Genomic DNA, 16,882 nt, shown 5'->3' with positions numbered 1-16,882 from the left:
ACATACTTCAGCAAATATTTTGCACATATGTCATATTCAGTAATCAATACTTAAGTAAGCAACCGTGACTGTTAGTAACATCTGTAAGTAACAGCTACTGTAAGCAGCAACTATGAGTAAATCCATATATGTAATTAATCCATACTCGTAGCCTATATTTTCCCAAAGATTCTATTTTTCCTACTTATATTCTATTTTTCTTTTCCCCTGCTGAATCCCATTACTTTTGCTGCTGCAACGGCTTAATGTTTTCATTACGGGCATCGATTTCAAGTTTCATTCTGTCTTATCTTATCTTACATGCAGTGGTGAGGGAGGGCAGCGCTCCCCAAGCCCTAAATCTGTAATCTACTTTCCCATCTCGACCCAGCCTAACTACCCGTCTTTGTAGATGGTGGTCCTGTGAGAGCGAGTGTAGAATACAGCAGCATGAATCGGCAACAAGCCCAAATGTTTATTATAGCCTTGGTTCCTTTGCTTTGGTCACCTGCACTCTCAGTTCTGACTTGTATTTCTGCCAGAGACCAGACAGAGTCAATCAGACATACAGGAGCTGAAAACAAACAGTCTGTGACTTGGTGATGTTGCTTGGATGGAGCAACATAGAGAGGAGTTTGGGAACAGAGGAGTTCCCAAATTCCTGCTCTACAGTATGCCTGATGTGTTTTCTAATGCACACTGACAGTCACATAAACTAGATGTATTTGAGATGGCAGGCCCAGTTTATCCTTTCTAGATTTAGATGTCTCAATCCTGGATGCCACTGTTATGATGAATAAAAGTCATGACTAAACTGCTTGATTATAGTGAATGAAGCCATAACATTTGTGGAAACACGTAAATGCACTGAATGACTTTTTCGCCTTTTTAACTCATTCAGAATATACCATACAGCAATTTGACAATATATGCCTCAAAAAATGACAAAAAAATGTTTCTTGTACCTTTATATCATAATCAAATTACTTTTACTTCCTTTATCTTTAATAGTGATCTCATCATGTACCAGGAGGCGTACATAAAATCAAATCCCATCAAATAAAACCTTTCTCTCCCTAGAAGTAAGACGCTCTCAAAATTAGGTTTCATTGTGACTTCAAAACGCTGTCATTATGATTTATTATGTTTGCTCGCAATTACTGCTATCACAATTATTGGAAGACAATGGCGTACTTGGGCTGAAAAACGTGTGTAAAGGTCAGGCTGATATTCTGGCCTTTGATGATGTGTACTCCTCTAAATATTGGACTTATTTTCTTTTATTAGCAATGCCAAAACTACGGAGTCCTTTTCATTTTCTATACTCATAGTCAATCTTGTTCACTGTGTTGTTCACAATGATCAACCTTACATCTGACATGGTTGCGCTTGTTTACCGCTATTTGCTTTCAATGTTCTCATATTACTGTAAGAATGAATGAGATGAATGAAGACTAAACAAGCTAACACTGGGCATTTCAACAACCATTGAGGGCTAATTGTGGGAGCTGATGGGATGTGAACATTATGCTTCCTTGTGTGTTTATTAATTTATAACTAGGAACATGTAGTGATGGTGTTGTTACAAGAAGAGCAACTGAATGACTGTCTGGGGATGAACCTGCAAAGCTATGTGTAAAACAAAACTCATGTAGGAATGTGTGCACCAGGGACACACACACACAATATGTGTACACATTTCCACCTTTGTCCATCTCCGTACAGACAGTTTTAGGGATGAAACTACACAAAACGTTATACATGCTGCTGGTTTTCACAGCTTGTCAGAGTGTTCAACATTTGTAATGGTAATATCTGACTAAGCAAACAACAAAATAACAAGAATTATATGTGTAAAAGTGATTTTGGGTTGATTTTTCACTTTGACAAGATCATTAAAGATTTGGACTAAATTTGTTTGAGCCTCACTGGCAAATAATGTGAGCTAATAGCAATGAATGTTTGCACAAATCCTCTCCGGATGAGCAGGGGAAAAGGTTATAAATTGTTATCTTTATTATAATCCTTGGAACATCGTTCAGTACACAGAACTTGCATTGTTTGAGTTGAGAAAACATATATCAAACAGAAAATTATAAACAAATCATATCAGACAAAAGATAAACAATCTGTGTAAACAGCCTGCCATTCCATTACTAATTTTCCAGTAGACAATAGGAGCTTTCTTTAGGGATACATATTATTACTTACCATGCATGATAGAGTGCAAAAAAGTCTGGTGGCTTACGTTGGCAAATGGGAGAAATAGTGACATGATATATGAAAGCATCAAATTTAGCAAACATGTTCATTTCCATTTGACCATAAGCTCATCAGCCACATTAGTGATTCACTCACTCAGAGCCTCGTTGTACCGCTTAAACCTGATTGCTTTCAATTAACATTACAATGTTCTCTGCTGGAGCCGAGTCACAAGAAAATCAAGAGAATTGTAGGAGAATTCAAAATGGTTGTTTACATAACAAATTGTCTTCAAACATACCGTAAATACTTCATAGAAACATACAATTTGATACAGAGGATTATTGGATTATCCGGCTATAAAATATCCAATGGGATTTGAATAACTACAAAAATCCAAGTGTATGGATCTTGTCAAATTTCACTCTGGAAGTTAATGAAATGAAAATTGGACAGGAGAATCTCACTGAAAGGGCTATAACTCTATATTTCATGTATTGCAGCAGAGGGGCGATGATTTGTTTCTTCTTTGGTACCACAGGCCTTTACACCTATAAGGCCAAGCCTTGCCTGGACTGGTTAGTGGCTTAGTGAAACTGCTAATTATCCCTGCTTTGTGCCTGGGCTGGCTCGGTTTCCTTTCCTGGTTCAGTTTCCATTCTGCAGTTGGGGTTGCTTTAGCATTTTCACCACATCAACTCACACCCACAGGTCTGCTACCAACTCATGGCTTTTGACGTAATTTGGACAAGGTTTAAGACAAATATCTGCTGTGTGGGCAGTAAAGTTGGATTTTTGCAACAATTCTTTCCCTGCTACAGACTTTCCTGCTCCATTTTGAGCGGCAATTATCGTGACTGAGTCTGATGTGAGAGTGGCAACAGGTCTGCCCAGTGGCTGCAGCATATCCATCACCCATCCTCATTATACCCTTGTTATTATACTCTTGCCCCACATATTAGGTGCTTGATAAGGTCATCCAGTAAGCAAGCATGTATAGCCTACAAAAGTCGTCACTTTTACTCACCAGAACCTGATTTTTTGGGGAAAAGACACCACTAAAATGGAAAATTGTGTATTAACAGATTGCCACATGTCACATTTATCCTTCATGAAATCAGTCTCATAGAGGTAAAATACCTTTGGATGGTTATTGCACATAATAAAACAAGTAAGCACAGCAACAAAAATGAAATCAAGTACATAACATGAAATCATAAAATGGGCATGACTACAGATGCCACAGCCATGGGAGGTATAACAAGTGAAAATCACAATGTCAACTATTGCTATTAATGACAGCCTCCAAATCTCAGCTGCTGCAGCGGTCTCTCTCTGTACAAGACTGGACCAGGGGAACAGTGATAGTAATTATTGATCTGCTTTCTAACCCAATATGTTCCTCAACAGACAGGCAGCCTGACCACGTGCTACATAACAGTACATTTGGTTGAATGTTGTAGTTCATTATCCCTGCTTCCTGCTGTCTAGCACACTTCACATCTCACTTCTGATCCTCTCTTTCTTTTTGTATCTATATCTGTGAAGCACATGATTCCAGATAATATAAAAATGTTCAGCAAAAAAGGAGAGGCTTTGCCCCTCCTCAAAAATGCCAGAATAAATACATTTGGATGAGGAAATCAAATCATTACGCTATACTATGAAATTTATTATTTCATAAATTTCATTCCTAAAGTGATCATGCAACATTCAGTTGCTGTTTTCCCCTTATACTTTCAAGCAGCACTCGTCACATTGATATATAAAAATAAAATTAAATACAAATAAATAAAAAATAATAAACATACATTGAAAAGTGCAAATGTACATTTCTTTACAGCATAACATATTCACTGTACAATCATTGATTATATACTCACATTATTTTATGCATTATAATAAGGATTACTAAGTAGCATAGTTTGAGTAAGAAATATTTCATAGCAAGTCTATTGGAAAATAATATCTGCATTGCCCTGTGACAAGGAGAGGCTCTTCTAAACATTGCCAAGGGTGAATTTGTGTGTGTTTGCGTGTATGCGTGTGTGTGTGTGCGTGTGCGTGTATGCGCGTGTGTGTGTGTGTGTGTGTGTGTGTGTGTCAGCATGTATGTTGACATAAGGTGTATGTGCAAACAAGGAGCATCGAAGCAGAAGAAACTCATACCATTCTAGTTCAGAGGCACAAAAACCGCCCAGCCAGCATTTCAAGTATCTAGCATTGTTTTGGACAACACACATCTGTCGGACATCAGCAAAGCAGAGGAAAAAAAATAATATTTTTTTCCTTTCATAGCTCTAGGAGGAGTCTGCTAAAGAGTCATATGACAAGCGGAAACAAGCAGTTCAAAGATTTGTGTCAAAAGAGTGACACCATTTACACAAACATCACTTTTTTTTTTTTTTTTACCATAGAATTGGCTATTGCACTTGACCTAAAACATCATTCTCTCCTTATATCCAACACAAGACTCTGCTTCAGTCTGGAATCGGCAGTTCCACCATGCTCGCCTTCACATTACGCTCCTGGGTATTCTCCCCGTCCGCTCAATGGTTACTTGGTTATGGCAGAAACAGATGTGAAAAGTGAGGAGCATAATAAGGAGCGTGTTAGAATCGTAGGCCTAGTAGGAGGGTGGATCCGTGTCCTCTCTCCCATCTGAGACACACTGCAGTGCGCTGACATTTTCAAGGACACTTCATCCATGTCTCAACCTTCTACCTCCGTCATTGGCGGGGCGGACGGCCTGCCAAAACGATCCTCACTGGAGATACAAACCATGGTGTATCATCCTCTGGCAGTCCTTTTGTTAATGTTGTATTCCTTAGAGAAAAGTCAGCGTATCCTATCTCGTGGCAAGGATATCAGATAAGCTGACCCTTAAGGAGAGAAAGAGAAGCCTCACAAGAGTTTTCTGGCACAGAATATTTTTCACTTTTCCTGATGGCGTTGAGAATGTGTCCATCTTGACTCCTTCATCCCGCGGTGTGGTGATTGTGGCGTTGTCCAATTCAGTATCAATTAATGGGCTTGCGGTGTGGATCCTGTGGTTCTGGACTTCTGAGTAAAGGTCATTATAGATAACCTTTACAGGCGTTGGAGGGAGAAGCTAGACAAGGTCTTGGATAATCCTGCACCAGAAAGGTCATTACGGCTCCCCCTAAACCCATTGGACATGGCTTTAGCTCACATAATTGCAGTGCCGTGCGGCGCCTGCTTGGAATTTCCTCGTCCAATAACTACACATCCCAATTTCTCACTATAAGGAAACATGCTTGTTGTTATTATGTTGGGTATTCTGTTCATGTACTGTATAGTGCAGTTACACAATATTCTTGGACAGTAATGGTGATCTTTAAATACTCTTAACAAAAACACTATTAATTGGAGGACAACTAATTATGGGCAAGGGAGGAAAACAACACTCCATAGTCTGAACTAATCTTCCCTTTTCTTCAATAACAAACTGTTTCAAAGATAATATTGTACTGTACAGTTTGGGTGATGATGCAGCACAGCTTTCGGATGATTGTGTGCTGTGTTTATTCTAATGTGTGTGTGTGTGTGTGTGTGTGTGTGTGTGTATGTGTGTGTATGTGTGAGTATGTGTTTGTACATGTGTGGGAAAGAGAGAGAGAGACACTACAGGTTTGCTTACTGTCTCTTACTGCAGGGATATGTGTGAGCGTCCAAATCCATGAGTGGTTGACTATGGACGTCTTAACGCTCCGACTTGACCTTGTAGCGTAGGACCAGGTAGGTGGCCAGTCTGAGGACCAGGAAGAAAACCCCCAGCACCATGAAGTCCACATAGAGCTTTGCGTCCTCCACGTCCAGCAGCTGCAGGACCTCCTCCGGCTTTTGGAACTTACACACCAGGCCCGGACACTCCAGCTCTGACCGGTTCATCCCATAGATCGACAGGATCACTCCCTCAAAGCCATACCTGGTTCAGACCACAAAGAGAAGCTATTTTTGACCAAATCCCATGAACCCAGGCTCATTTAAATTGAAAGGAGAACCATTTTAGGTCAGAAAAGGTTTGATGAAATGCACTTATTTGCACTTATTATTTAAAATTAAGAATTCACAGAAAATAATTTATTTACCTCTGTCATATAATATGACAATTTAAAGCTCTGAATTCAAAGATCAACAATTGATGAAATTTTTTTTTTCCCACAATGTGCCTGTTTTCCTATGTAGGCTCGCATTTATAGTGGCTACAGTAGACAATGGCGGAATATTCTTCGAAAAGGAACCTGGAGGAAGGACATTTTTGTTTATACCATGTGGACAACTGCATTAATATGTAGCTGACAATACCTGACATAGGACACATAAGAGCTCCACTGCAGGTACTTGGGAATGGTGTCAAAATTGACAAAGAAGCCGGAGAAGAGGAGTACAGGTATGGCTGTGACTGGACCCACGAAGGTTGCCACCTGGGGAGCGAAAGCGCATTGTTCATTGAAACACAAAACAAAAAAAATCGTTTAAAATGGCTGTTATAAGTGAATGAGACAACGACTGACTCACTGACTACTTTAATAACTCAAGTGTTGTAGATTAAAGCTGTTTTCAATCTAATCTGTCGACAGTGTAGCAGTAGATACACGCGGATGTTCCTACCTGCAGCGAGGTGGATGCAGCCCCTATAAGCAGACCCAGGGATTGGGCAACCAGAGCCGTGGATGTGGACAAGGCCATGAAGAGCAAGTAACGACCCGCCTCCGGAGGCTGCTCAGTCATCCAGTAAACTATACTGCAGTACATGATCGGACAAATCACCTATGAAAGAGGAGAAGAGTTTTTAGTGCCACAAATTCAAGATCGTGTAGCCGTGTCTGCCTCACTGTCTGTTGCATCGCTGTAATCATTACCTGGAATGGTATGTCAGCCATGGTCTTGGCCAGGTAGTAGGCCTTCAGGCTGTACCAGTAGTTGAGATGTTCCCTTAGAAACACAGACATCTCCAGAGGAACTGTGGAACAATGTTACAAGTCATTAGGACTTTCCAGTCAAACCAGAATATCAACATGCCCAAGTAACGTTTCCAATCCCTCCCCAGACTTAGCATCTTACAGGTGAGGACAGTGGGCATCAGGGCGGCAAACATGAGGAATAGCATGGAAAAGAAGAGGAAGCCGGTGTTGTTGAAGACCTTGCTGGCATCGTTGCCGATGTTGAGATAGAGCAGGCCAATCAACACTCCAATACATAGATGGGACATCACCCTGAGGTGGGTCAACACCTTGAAAAACACACATCAACAAACACATCAACAAACACAACTCAAAACTCTTCACTTGATACCGACGATTGGTTAAACTTGCTTCTCTTTATCAATTTGACCATTCTCTGTTTGATTTCACATCATTTGGAAACAAATAACTCATCAATTAATTGATTTACCATGTCCCTGCATATCGTAACGAAGGTTCTTTTGAACAGGATGCAGAACTGTGTGAATGTACTGGTGGCAAAGCTGTGTTTCTCAATGGTTCCTGTGTCCTGTGGAGGAAGAGAGAGAGGACACAGATTGAGTTATATGTTACACACAGACACAGCAAAACTATCAGACAAAATGATGTTTTCCCCTTCCCTATGGCATGTTGCAAGAAAACTTCTCACTGGTCTGAAGCATTAAAAATGGGTAGAGGAATGCAAGCAGTCTGATTCATGCAGGTAGCGCAACATTGATTGATTGGAAAGTCTAGTGTTGTCATGCAGCCTAAATAATGCGTGTATTTATCATGTCAAGTAAGAAAGTTGTGTTATTTTCTGAGATTATTATGCTTCCGTATCAAGTATGGGTCCCGAAACCCACATCTATTATGGAAGTGGTTCCAAATTCCAAAGTGGAGCCAAAATGTCCCCGACCGATGCCAAAGAGAAGGTTCAATTCCTCTTATTAATACTGAAGTGTCAGAATGAATATGTATTTTGTCCCTACATGAATAAAAAGTTCACAGAAAATACACCATCTCTGCACCATACACTCGGTGATGAATGATTGCAGAGATTTGGGAGTGGAAGCAGAGAAGTCAGTGTAGGTTCATATAAAGAAAACCACTTTTGCCTAGAGGCTGGTACCTGTTTACATACATGTCACTATTGTTGATTAATGTATTAAAACTTAAACAAATAATCAAAGAAGTGGACAATCTGGAGGGCCCAGTGACATTTAACTACGGCAATATCCTGCAAAACAAAACTATGAACCTAGAGTATGCACAAGAATAGAAAACCAACTTGATCTCCTAGGGTTATGTTTACAGTTACTGGCTAACGCCCACAATAGAGGAAAACAAAAACTCATAACAATATAGAGAAGATGAGGGAGAAGGCTGAGAAAGAAGTTTAAGAGGCTCTCAGGCAAAAGCATATACACCATGTACAATACATGAGTAATGCCATGGTGTAACCGAGAGAGCTCTTGAGATTTACATTTACACTTTAGGCATTTAGCTGATGCTCTGATCAAGAGCGCCTTATCAAGCAGAGAGGCAGAGAAGGAGAGTGAGAGGAAGCTGAGAGAGGCGGAGGAGACAGAGATCGATAGCAAGAGACGAGGAGAGGAGAAAGTGGCTGAGATGCTTGGGGAAAAAATAAGTCATAAGGTGGACTGCAAAGGGTAAAGCGTAGTTCATCACAAAGAACGGCCATTCTCTTTCCTTATCCTGGGAGAGAGTTTATGGATTATTACTGTTAACAGCATGTTGGCAGTAAATGGTTATGGGTTTTTGGTCCTTCAACTGTTTTGCTGTTGCAGAGGACCTGGCTTTTCACACAAGCCGACTGGGAGGAATGCCTCTTAAGCACCTCTCTCACATATATTATAACAATGTTCTCTGTCATTAAAGGCCCTACGTGTAGAATGTTTATCTCAATACATTATTCTCAAATTAATTTGGATAGCATCGTATGATAGCTGTAGAAAAATAAGACCATCATGGTGAAAATTGGTTTATTCTAACTGTTGCTTTCTGTGTGTTTATTGTATTTGTCCCCGGGTACGATTTGGCACGAAATGTGCAGGACTGACTTAAAGCACAAAGATAAAGCCTCAAGCAAAAAAAATAACTCACTATGAATTGCTCTACTTGTTCCTATAAAAACAAATACACAGACAAGTACAGATGCAGTACAGTCCCTTGGCGCCTATCTAGCTGTGCAGCATCAACTGTTGCTGTAGTTGAAGTTTCTACAGTCCTGGAATAATCAGGATAACCACATCACCAGTGTATTGTCAAGAAGAAGAGATCCACTACTATATTGCTACACTCTGGTAGGTTAGCTCTATTTCAGTATCATAACATAGCAGCCTGTTAGCCAAAATGTTTCGTTAGCATTGCCCAAACTTAATAAATTCCATATCTGTTAGGCAAGACTGCTTTGCTAACTCAGTCTAGTTGTAACCAAAGTATTTGCCAGCAAAATATTTTAAATTAGCCACTGCAGTTCCAAACATATAAACATACAGTATATAGACCTTGTAAGGGATGTTCGTAAGGGATTTTTTCGACAAAACAGCATGCAAATGCAATGGTGTTTCGTAGCCAACTTGTAAGTCCTGGATGTCGGAGTTTCCCACCAGCATGTGAACACACATGACTGCAGACTTTTCAAATCAATGTGCGCATTCAACTACATTACCACGCAAAACCAAGGCAGGATGTTCACTGTGATGGATTACTTATCCTTAGCAAATTTCTCTGTAAGTTGATTTCCGAAACTTAATGAAATTAATGGAAACAAATGGCTGCCTGGACTCATTCACAAATGTGAAAAAAGTATTGTAGCCTATACTTTGGAAAATGGTCGGTAGTAATGTAAAGTATGCGTGCAGTGTAAAAAAACCACAAAAAAAGTATGGTCCTTTATCTCCAACAAGACTAATAGATCTATTGTATAAGGAGAGTCTACCTGGATCTGAGTGCAACAAAGACTACTAACATTATCATTGCCTTTATGAGAGACCCATCCTTCATTTCCACGACACTATGGCTGTGTAGATGTAACTTGCACTGTGAGCATCATCCATGTAATTAAAGTATCAATCAGTGTTTAATGAATGCAGGTAATCTACCAAAAATCACTGCAGGAAATTGACAAAAAATTTATGTAATTTCCTGTCAATGAACAATTCCTTGAGATTAATAAAAGTAGCCATTTTTGTTGTTGTATGGTTGTAGGGCATGTTTTTTTCTTTAGTATGTAATGAGGGGCAGTTGTTGCTAGTTGAGTGGGCCGGTGTGTCACTCACACTGTGACACTGAGAGTGACAGGAAGAGTCACTTTTGTCACTGGAGTTCTTCTTGCTCTCCTCTGAGCACAGTCCTCCCTGGACGGCCTCAAACAGCACTGGGTTCAGGTCCCCATACTCCCCTGAGGCCACCTCGATGACTGGGGACAGAGAGGACACGCTAGTGAGAACAGACACCGCTCAACACATGACACACACACACATGCACACCTGCACACATACTCGAGGCATTCCTACACTTACTGAAATCGGCAGGATTGTGGTAAGTGGGGCAGTGAAGGCCCAAGTTCTTCAGATAAGGGATGAGGTACGGGACGGTGCCCTTGTATATGCACTGGCCCTGACTGAGGATGTACAGCTGGTGGAGGGATAACACAGATACAGAGTAATCAACATAGCTCCCAACACACTGACATCTGCCTCTCTGAATAATACATGAACAACTGACATAACAACAGGCCTGGATATTGACCACTGCACAGATTGTCAGCTAGCTGAAATACATCATGCTACCTGTTAGTGCCACGGTCTGAGAAGCAGCTAATGGAAAACGAGAGTTGTCCAACACTGTAAGCACTCAAGTTACCTTATCAAACATCTCAAAGAGCTTGGCGCTGGGCTGATGGATGGTGCAGATGATTGTCCTCCCCCCCTGAGCCAGAGACTTCATGAGGGACACCACCTGGAAGCAGGACGCACTGTCCAGACCACTGGGATGGGACACACAAGACAAGAGGATAGGTAAAGAGATGGAGAGACAGACAGATGCAGTATTAGTTTGGATTCATGTTTTGTGGAGATCAAGCCGAAATAGGTGAGTCAGCTCCTACCTGGTGGGCTCGTCGAAGAACATGACAGGAGGATTGTTGACCAGCTCGAGGGCGATGGCCAGTCTCTTACACTGACCACCGGACAGAGAGATGGTGCGGGTCTGGGCGCACTCCTGAAGGCCCAGAGCAGTCAGGATCTCATCCACCTGGGACACACACACACAGAGGAATGTAGGGAGATTACATAGAGGATGACTGACACAATTGCTATGCAATCACTGAAATGTAACCAATAAATTTAAACTTACAAGTTCTTTTTTGACCTGCACGCTCTCATTCAGTTTCAGATTGGCAGACACCTGAGAGACAGATGTGATTTAGTTAGATTTTGGTCCTGAATAGTAGGATTCAATGAGTTAGGCGTTTTTAGGTGACCTTACCATCATGGCCTCCCGTGCAGTGAGGTGTGGCAGCAGCATGTCATCCTGCATGATGTAGCAGGACATCTTCCTGAAGGTCCTCAGGTCTCTCGGTCGGCCGTTCACCAGGATCTGACCCTTCATCCCCGTCTCCCTGTTTCCAAACAGACAAAAAATGAGCTTGCGACCGCATTCTATGCATAATATAGGCCAAGTTAAGCCAAAAAGATGTGAATATATCAAGATATAAGAGAATTTAAGCCATTCGGTCCAATCCCACACCCGGCCAGGTCTCACCTGTACCCAGCCAGAATATTCATCAGAGTGGACTTCCCGGCTCCAGAGGGCCCCATGATGCCAATCAACTCTCTGCTGTTGAATCTTCCTGACAGACACTTGAGCAGGGCTTTGTAACCTGAGAAAGACCAAAAGCGTAATTACTCATAATGCTATAGGTAATTGCTCTGTAGTTATTCTCATCAATCATTCTCAGACATTTTTTTTTACATCTATTTCTATCCCTATTGGGAGAACCATCTATTAGGAAAACACCCAAGATGATTGATTGTCAGCTACTTTCGCCCCTAATTATGATTAAAAAAAAACCCAACAACATATGAGCAAAAAAATCTAAAATTATACTAACATTAATTAGCTTTTTTTTTTCTTATTTAAATTGTTCATCTTTGTATTAACGCATACTATTTACCATTCACAAAACAATTTTTATATTGAGTTTAGCTTAAACTGTGGCTCCCATTGCCTCCAAAAGGCATCATGAACATCCACAAGTAATATTATTTATTTTTTTGTACATATTGCTTTACCAAGTAGTAAATACAAACAAAAAAGAAAATCCTCAGTAACAGTAAAAAGCAATGAAAGTAAAGCAAGAAACGTAAAAGCATAAGATAAAAAGGGAGATCATGGCTAATTAATAAGGGATGATAATTACATAAAAACAAGTCTATAAAAGTGAGTTTTAAGAAGTGATTTAAAAGATGGTACTGATGGGACATTTTTGCCTGTGTCCTAATTCTAATTATGGAAACAACTTCCAGGCAAGTGTTTAACACGAGAGCCACTGCATCATTTCTCCACCGACTTCACTGATAATTCACTGATAGACAGACGACAAAAACAAGCTTCTAGAGAGTGTTTTGAGTACATGTTGGGGGTATTTGGAGATATGAGGAAGGCCAATTTTAATTCAAAGTTTCTGATGAGGCAACAGATGTAATTAAAGATGTTAGTGGTAGATGTATAATGAAGCGAGTCAATAACACAGTTATCATTCTGTGCAGATGACAACCATACATTCAGATTCAATGTCTTGTTTATGCCCCCTGTATAGAGATTCACTGTCTTGATTAAAAGAAAAAAAGGTTGAAAAACATTGAAAAAAGAGTGTATGAGACACAAATGTAAATATGAGATACCAAGTTTGGAACTGCTAAAATGTTGATGTTGTTACTGTTGATAATAACAAGTGAGAGTTCCTGCTGACACAAAACGATGAGCCAGTGCCATTATGTATTCAGTTCGCCTTCACCCAGTGGTAATTTTACACTCATGGTCCATCTGCTTGGCCATGCATGCATAAATCTACTCATTAAAACACCTCTATATCCTCCTGGCGGTGAGAAAATGAGTCAGCTGGAGTAAGAGTTCAGGTTGAGGCCCTCACCTCCCCCAACCCCCACTCCATCCCCCCATCCCTCCTCTTCTTGTCTCAGGTTGTGTAATTAGGGGTCCCAGTGGAGTTGCCAGCCCCTTCTAACCCTCACACTATGAGCAAAGCAGTCTAATGGCGGCGCCCCCTCCTCCTCCGCAGTGTTATTATATCAGACCGGCTCCAGTCAGACAGCAGAGCGGCCCCCTGTCAGTGAAGTAGCCCTGCCTTGACATGTGGTGCATACAGATGATCTAACCCGGCGCTGCAGGTCGCGCATACTAATAGTTTTATCTGAGTATGGCTGCAGGCGCATCCTGATCACTCACTGTGGAGACATGGATAGCTCACCTCCATGCATTGCTGAGGTCAATTGTCCATCTGTGACACCGCAAAGACACACACATAGATTTAATAGTATGGGGTCTTCAGTAGGAAGCACTGTCACTCACTTGGTCCAGTCTGATCTCTCAAAAAACATTATATTGTATTTTGTAATAACAATCTATTAACTCATTTGCACATGCTATCATGTGCACAGGATAGGTCTATCTCATGGCCTGAACATATAGTTTATTATTCTCCAGTGGCCTTTCCCATGCTGCATACAAACACATCTAGTGCACTAGATACTTCTGAAACTGCGACCAATCTTCTTATCACAAGATGATCAAAGAGCTTTTTAGCCAAAACATTGGTGCATTCCTTTGGTGACTGTTTTTGTTTTTGTCTGAACATAAACATATACTACAGATAACAGGTGAAACCTTCATACAGGGGATTCCTATACAACTGTGAGCTGCACATATAGCATTTTGGTTCAAATTGGATGAAACCTTAATCATAAATTTTCATAAGCATCCTACCAGGACATGATAAAACATTAGTAGGGAGGCAGCACAGATTACTGAGCATATCATGCTTGTAATTTTGAGTAATGTTGTGCATGGTAATACATTCCGAAAAGCAGCACAGGCTAAACAGTGGAGAACATGTATAAACTGGGACTTTATCTCCCACAAATGATAACACGCCTCTCCCTAACAAACAAAAATCATCGAAACAAGTGTGGAGAAGAGCAAGCAGCAGTAAATAACAGAATGCAGAGCCCAGATCACCAAGAGGCATGTCAACTCTCTCTCTCTCTCTCTCTCTCTCTCTCTCTTCCTCTCTCACACATTCACACACACACAGACACTCTCTCGCTCTCCCTCCTCCATGGCTGAGCTAGTGTTACACCACTAAGTAATCTCCCTTGGGAGGAGAATACCCTCAACATGAAAGCAGGTCACAGCGGCTTCATCATAACAGGGATAAATGGTTGCCCTCCCCAGGAACAGCCTACAAAAACAGATGGAGATAGAGGGCGGCTCATGCCTCACCTAACCTTCCTTCCACCAATAAAAGACACAAGCTCACCCTCTCCAGTCACTTTGCACTTATGTTCGTAATATTTTATGGAACACGATGAAATCACACACAGCCCCTCTTGGTTATCTCTTTCTGTTCGTTGAAGACATTTTTAGGGATGAGTCATGAGGAGCGTCTCAGTGACTCAAAGACAGACGCATTTCCTCCTGACATCATGGGTTCAAGACTCGCTGTTCGTGTTGCATATAATCCCTTTTCTCCTATCTTTCCTCTCTCCCAGCTGTATACTAATTCAGCCAAAATACTATAAAATTATTTTTTTTTTTGTTTTTTTCTACTGAAATTACTGAATAGCACACTATAATGGAACCACACCACTACTACAAAGCTCTTCTCTGTGTGATTACACCTATTCTTCAGCTTTGGTGATGCACTGCAGAAAGGATCTGTTCTGACATCAGCTTGTTTCATGAAAGAAGAGAGATTACTGCCTCCTGACCTGAGACACAAACACCAGCAAGCCCATCAGAATGAACTGCATGTCAAATATAAGCAATAAGTTGATAATGAAGGGACGGAGTGTGATTTTATTTCAGTTGGAGAGGCAGAAAGGGGTTAAGCAGGGCATGTGCGGAGCTGCTAAGGTGATCTAGACTGTGTGTCAAGGGGGGGGCTTAGTCAGGTTGGAAATAGCTGGAGTGAAATGACTAGCCAGCCTCCTTATCATAGGCACTGCTCTCTCGGTAAAAGCTGAGACACTTCCTGTTCACACATCATCAGACTGATAGGCTGAGGCAGGCGTCCCGCTGAGGCAGCATAAACAAAGGGAGAAAGCACAGGTTGATTTAGATGAGACTACTGAGGAAACACGACGCGCTACGTGCCTCAATATAAGAACAAAGGCTGATCTATTGACCGGTGCTCAGGAATCCCTTGTTGTTCCTGTTTCCTCGCTATGATCCGCCTCCCGCTCTGCTCGTTTGTCACCTCTACACACTCAGGTTTCACAGTGGAACAACAAACATTCCTCTGCCAGGCTTTCACAATGCACATCGATATCGGACAAGATGATTGACAGTAACATAAGGGAAAAGGCAAGGCATCATGTATGGCCTGTCATAAGGATAACTGGTGGAGAGTGTACATAAAGATTTCTTTTCAAGTCCCCCATCCCTGCCCTGCTAAACACATATAAGGTAACCATAGCTAAACAGAACAGTTTACAGTGGGTGGTTGAGCTAAGACAGAGAGGTATGACCAACCCGGGCACTGAAGGCTGGAGACTCAAAGTCTCGTCATTAATAAGGGTGGTGAGTTTAAATGCCATTCATATTTCATGAGCGGATCAATCATGGGTTTGACTCTCTGCTATAGCCTATCGTCAGAGAACACAAGGAAGGAAAAGAGAGGAAAGGAGCTTGCCAGCCTGCGAGTGTAAATTATTTACTATGTCTAAACTCTGCTGAGCGCAGCAAAGCTACAGGCACACTGCCTGCTACAACATGGTGGAAGTCTGTGTGTGTCAGTGTGCGTGTGTGTCTGTGTGTGTGTATGGGGATTGGGGAGGGAGGCGGGGTGCACATGTGTCAGAAAGATGGAAAATCTTTTTTTTTTAAACATTGAGAAGGCTTTTAAACGCCTCTTTGAAATTTCAGCGCTCCAGATATTGATCATCATGGGCGGTGCTTGCTCATCCCTCATACTCGCAGTACCTCTTCTCCTCCAGCAGGGGCCCTCGCGGATGGTGTAGGAGAGCTCGGTGAACTCCAAGTCCACGGTGGAGCGGCGGGGCAGGTGGGAGAAGCGCTGGGCCTCAGTGATGTGGTTCTCCACCTTCTTCAGGTGGGTGAGCAGGGCCGCCTCCTGGGGCGCACCGCTGTGGAGTTTGGTCTCCTCCATGGGGATGCTGACTGACCCCGGGTCCAGCGTCCTCTCAGCCATGCCGGAAGGCTGGGAGAAAAGGAAAAATTAAGTAAAAATTGGTAAAAGTAAAATTGGAGAAAGATTTTGCACAAGCATCCCCTTTCACCATTCCTCCCACCTATTCCTACATTTTCATTCCAGCCTGAATATGTAGAATCTTCAACTATTAATTTATTTTGACCTGAACAAGTTGGATCTATCTTTCATTATTTTTTATCTTCCATTATTTTTCATTCATTTTTCATTCAAGTCAGGTTAGTGCCTTGAATCCTCT

General features: G+C 41.6%; 1 protein-coding gene across 2 annotated transcripts; it reads right to left on the bottom strand.

Annotated features, from left to right (window-relative positions):
* Nucleotides 1–5,904: 5,904 nt before the first annotated feature.
* abcg4a (ATP-binding cassette, sub-family G (WHITE), member 4a) lies at nt 5,905–16,626 on the bottom strand. 2 transcript variants are annotated; one of them, XM_071520648.1, is made up of 15 exons: nt 16,398–16,626; nt 11,940–12,057; nt 11,664–11,796; nt 11,532–11,582; nt 11,284–11,429; nt 11,040–11,163; nt 10,697–10,811; nt 10,486–10,593; nt 8,063–8,092; nt 7,600–7,706; nt 7,270–7,438; nt 7,068–7,168; nt 6,817–6,975; nt 6,511–6,629; nt 5,905–6,130 (listed from the first exon to the last, which is right to left on the bottom strand). In XM_071520648.1, the coding sequence occupies exons 1-15, from the start codon at nt 16,624–16,626 to the stop codon at nt 5,905–5,907; spliced, it is 1,935 nt and encodes a 644-aa protein (XP_071376749.1). The 2 variants fall into 2 exon arrangements, with proteins under 2 accessions (XP_071376749.1, XP_071376750.1); XM_071520649.1 differs by lacking the exon at nt 8,063–8,092 and having other exon boundaries at nt 7,600–7,698; nt 10,454–10,593.
* Nucleotides 16,627–16,882: the final 256 nt, after the last annotated feature.

Source organism: Centroberyx affinis, unplaced genomic scaffold, assembly GCF_046629955.1.
Source record: "Centroberyx affinis isolate AG114_WGS23_722 - 3 ecotype Tasmania unplaced genomic scaffold, CSIRO-AGI_Caff_v1 ptg000814l_1, whole genome shotgun sequence".
NCBI classification, from domain to species: domain Eukaryota; kingdom Metazoa; phylum Chordata; class Actinopteri; order Beryciformes; family Berycidae; genus Centroberyx; species Centroberyx affinis.
The sequence above is the reverse complement of the archived record's forward strand: the minus strand, read 5'-3'. Positions and strand labels throughout refer to the sequence as shown.

Coding starts and splice junctions, on each gene's coding strand:
- abcg4a (XM_071520648.1), bottom strand. CDS start 16,626: ATGGCTGAGAGGACGCTGGACCCGGGGTCAGTCAGCATCCCCATGGAG. Junction 12,058..16,397: donor CCCCTGCTGGAGGAGAAGAG/GTACTGCGAGTA, acceptor GGTCTTTCTCAG/GTTACAAAGCCCTGCTCAAG. Junction 11,583..11,663: donor CTGCACGGGAGGCCATGATG/GTAAGGTCACCT, acceptor TCTGTCTCTCAG/GTGTCTGCCAATCTGAAACT.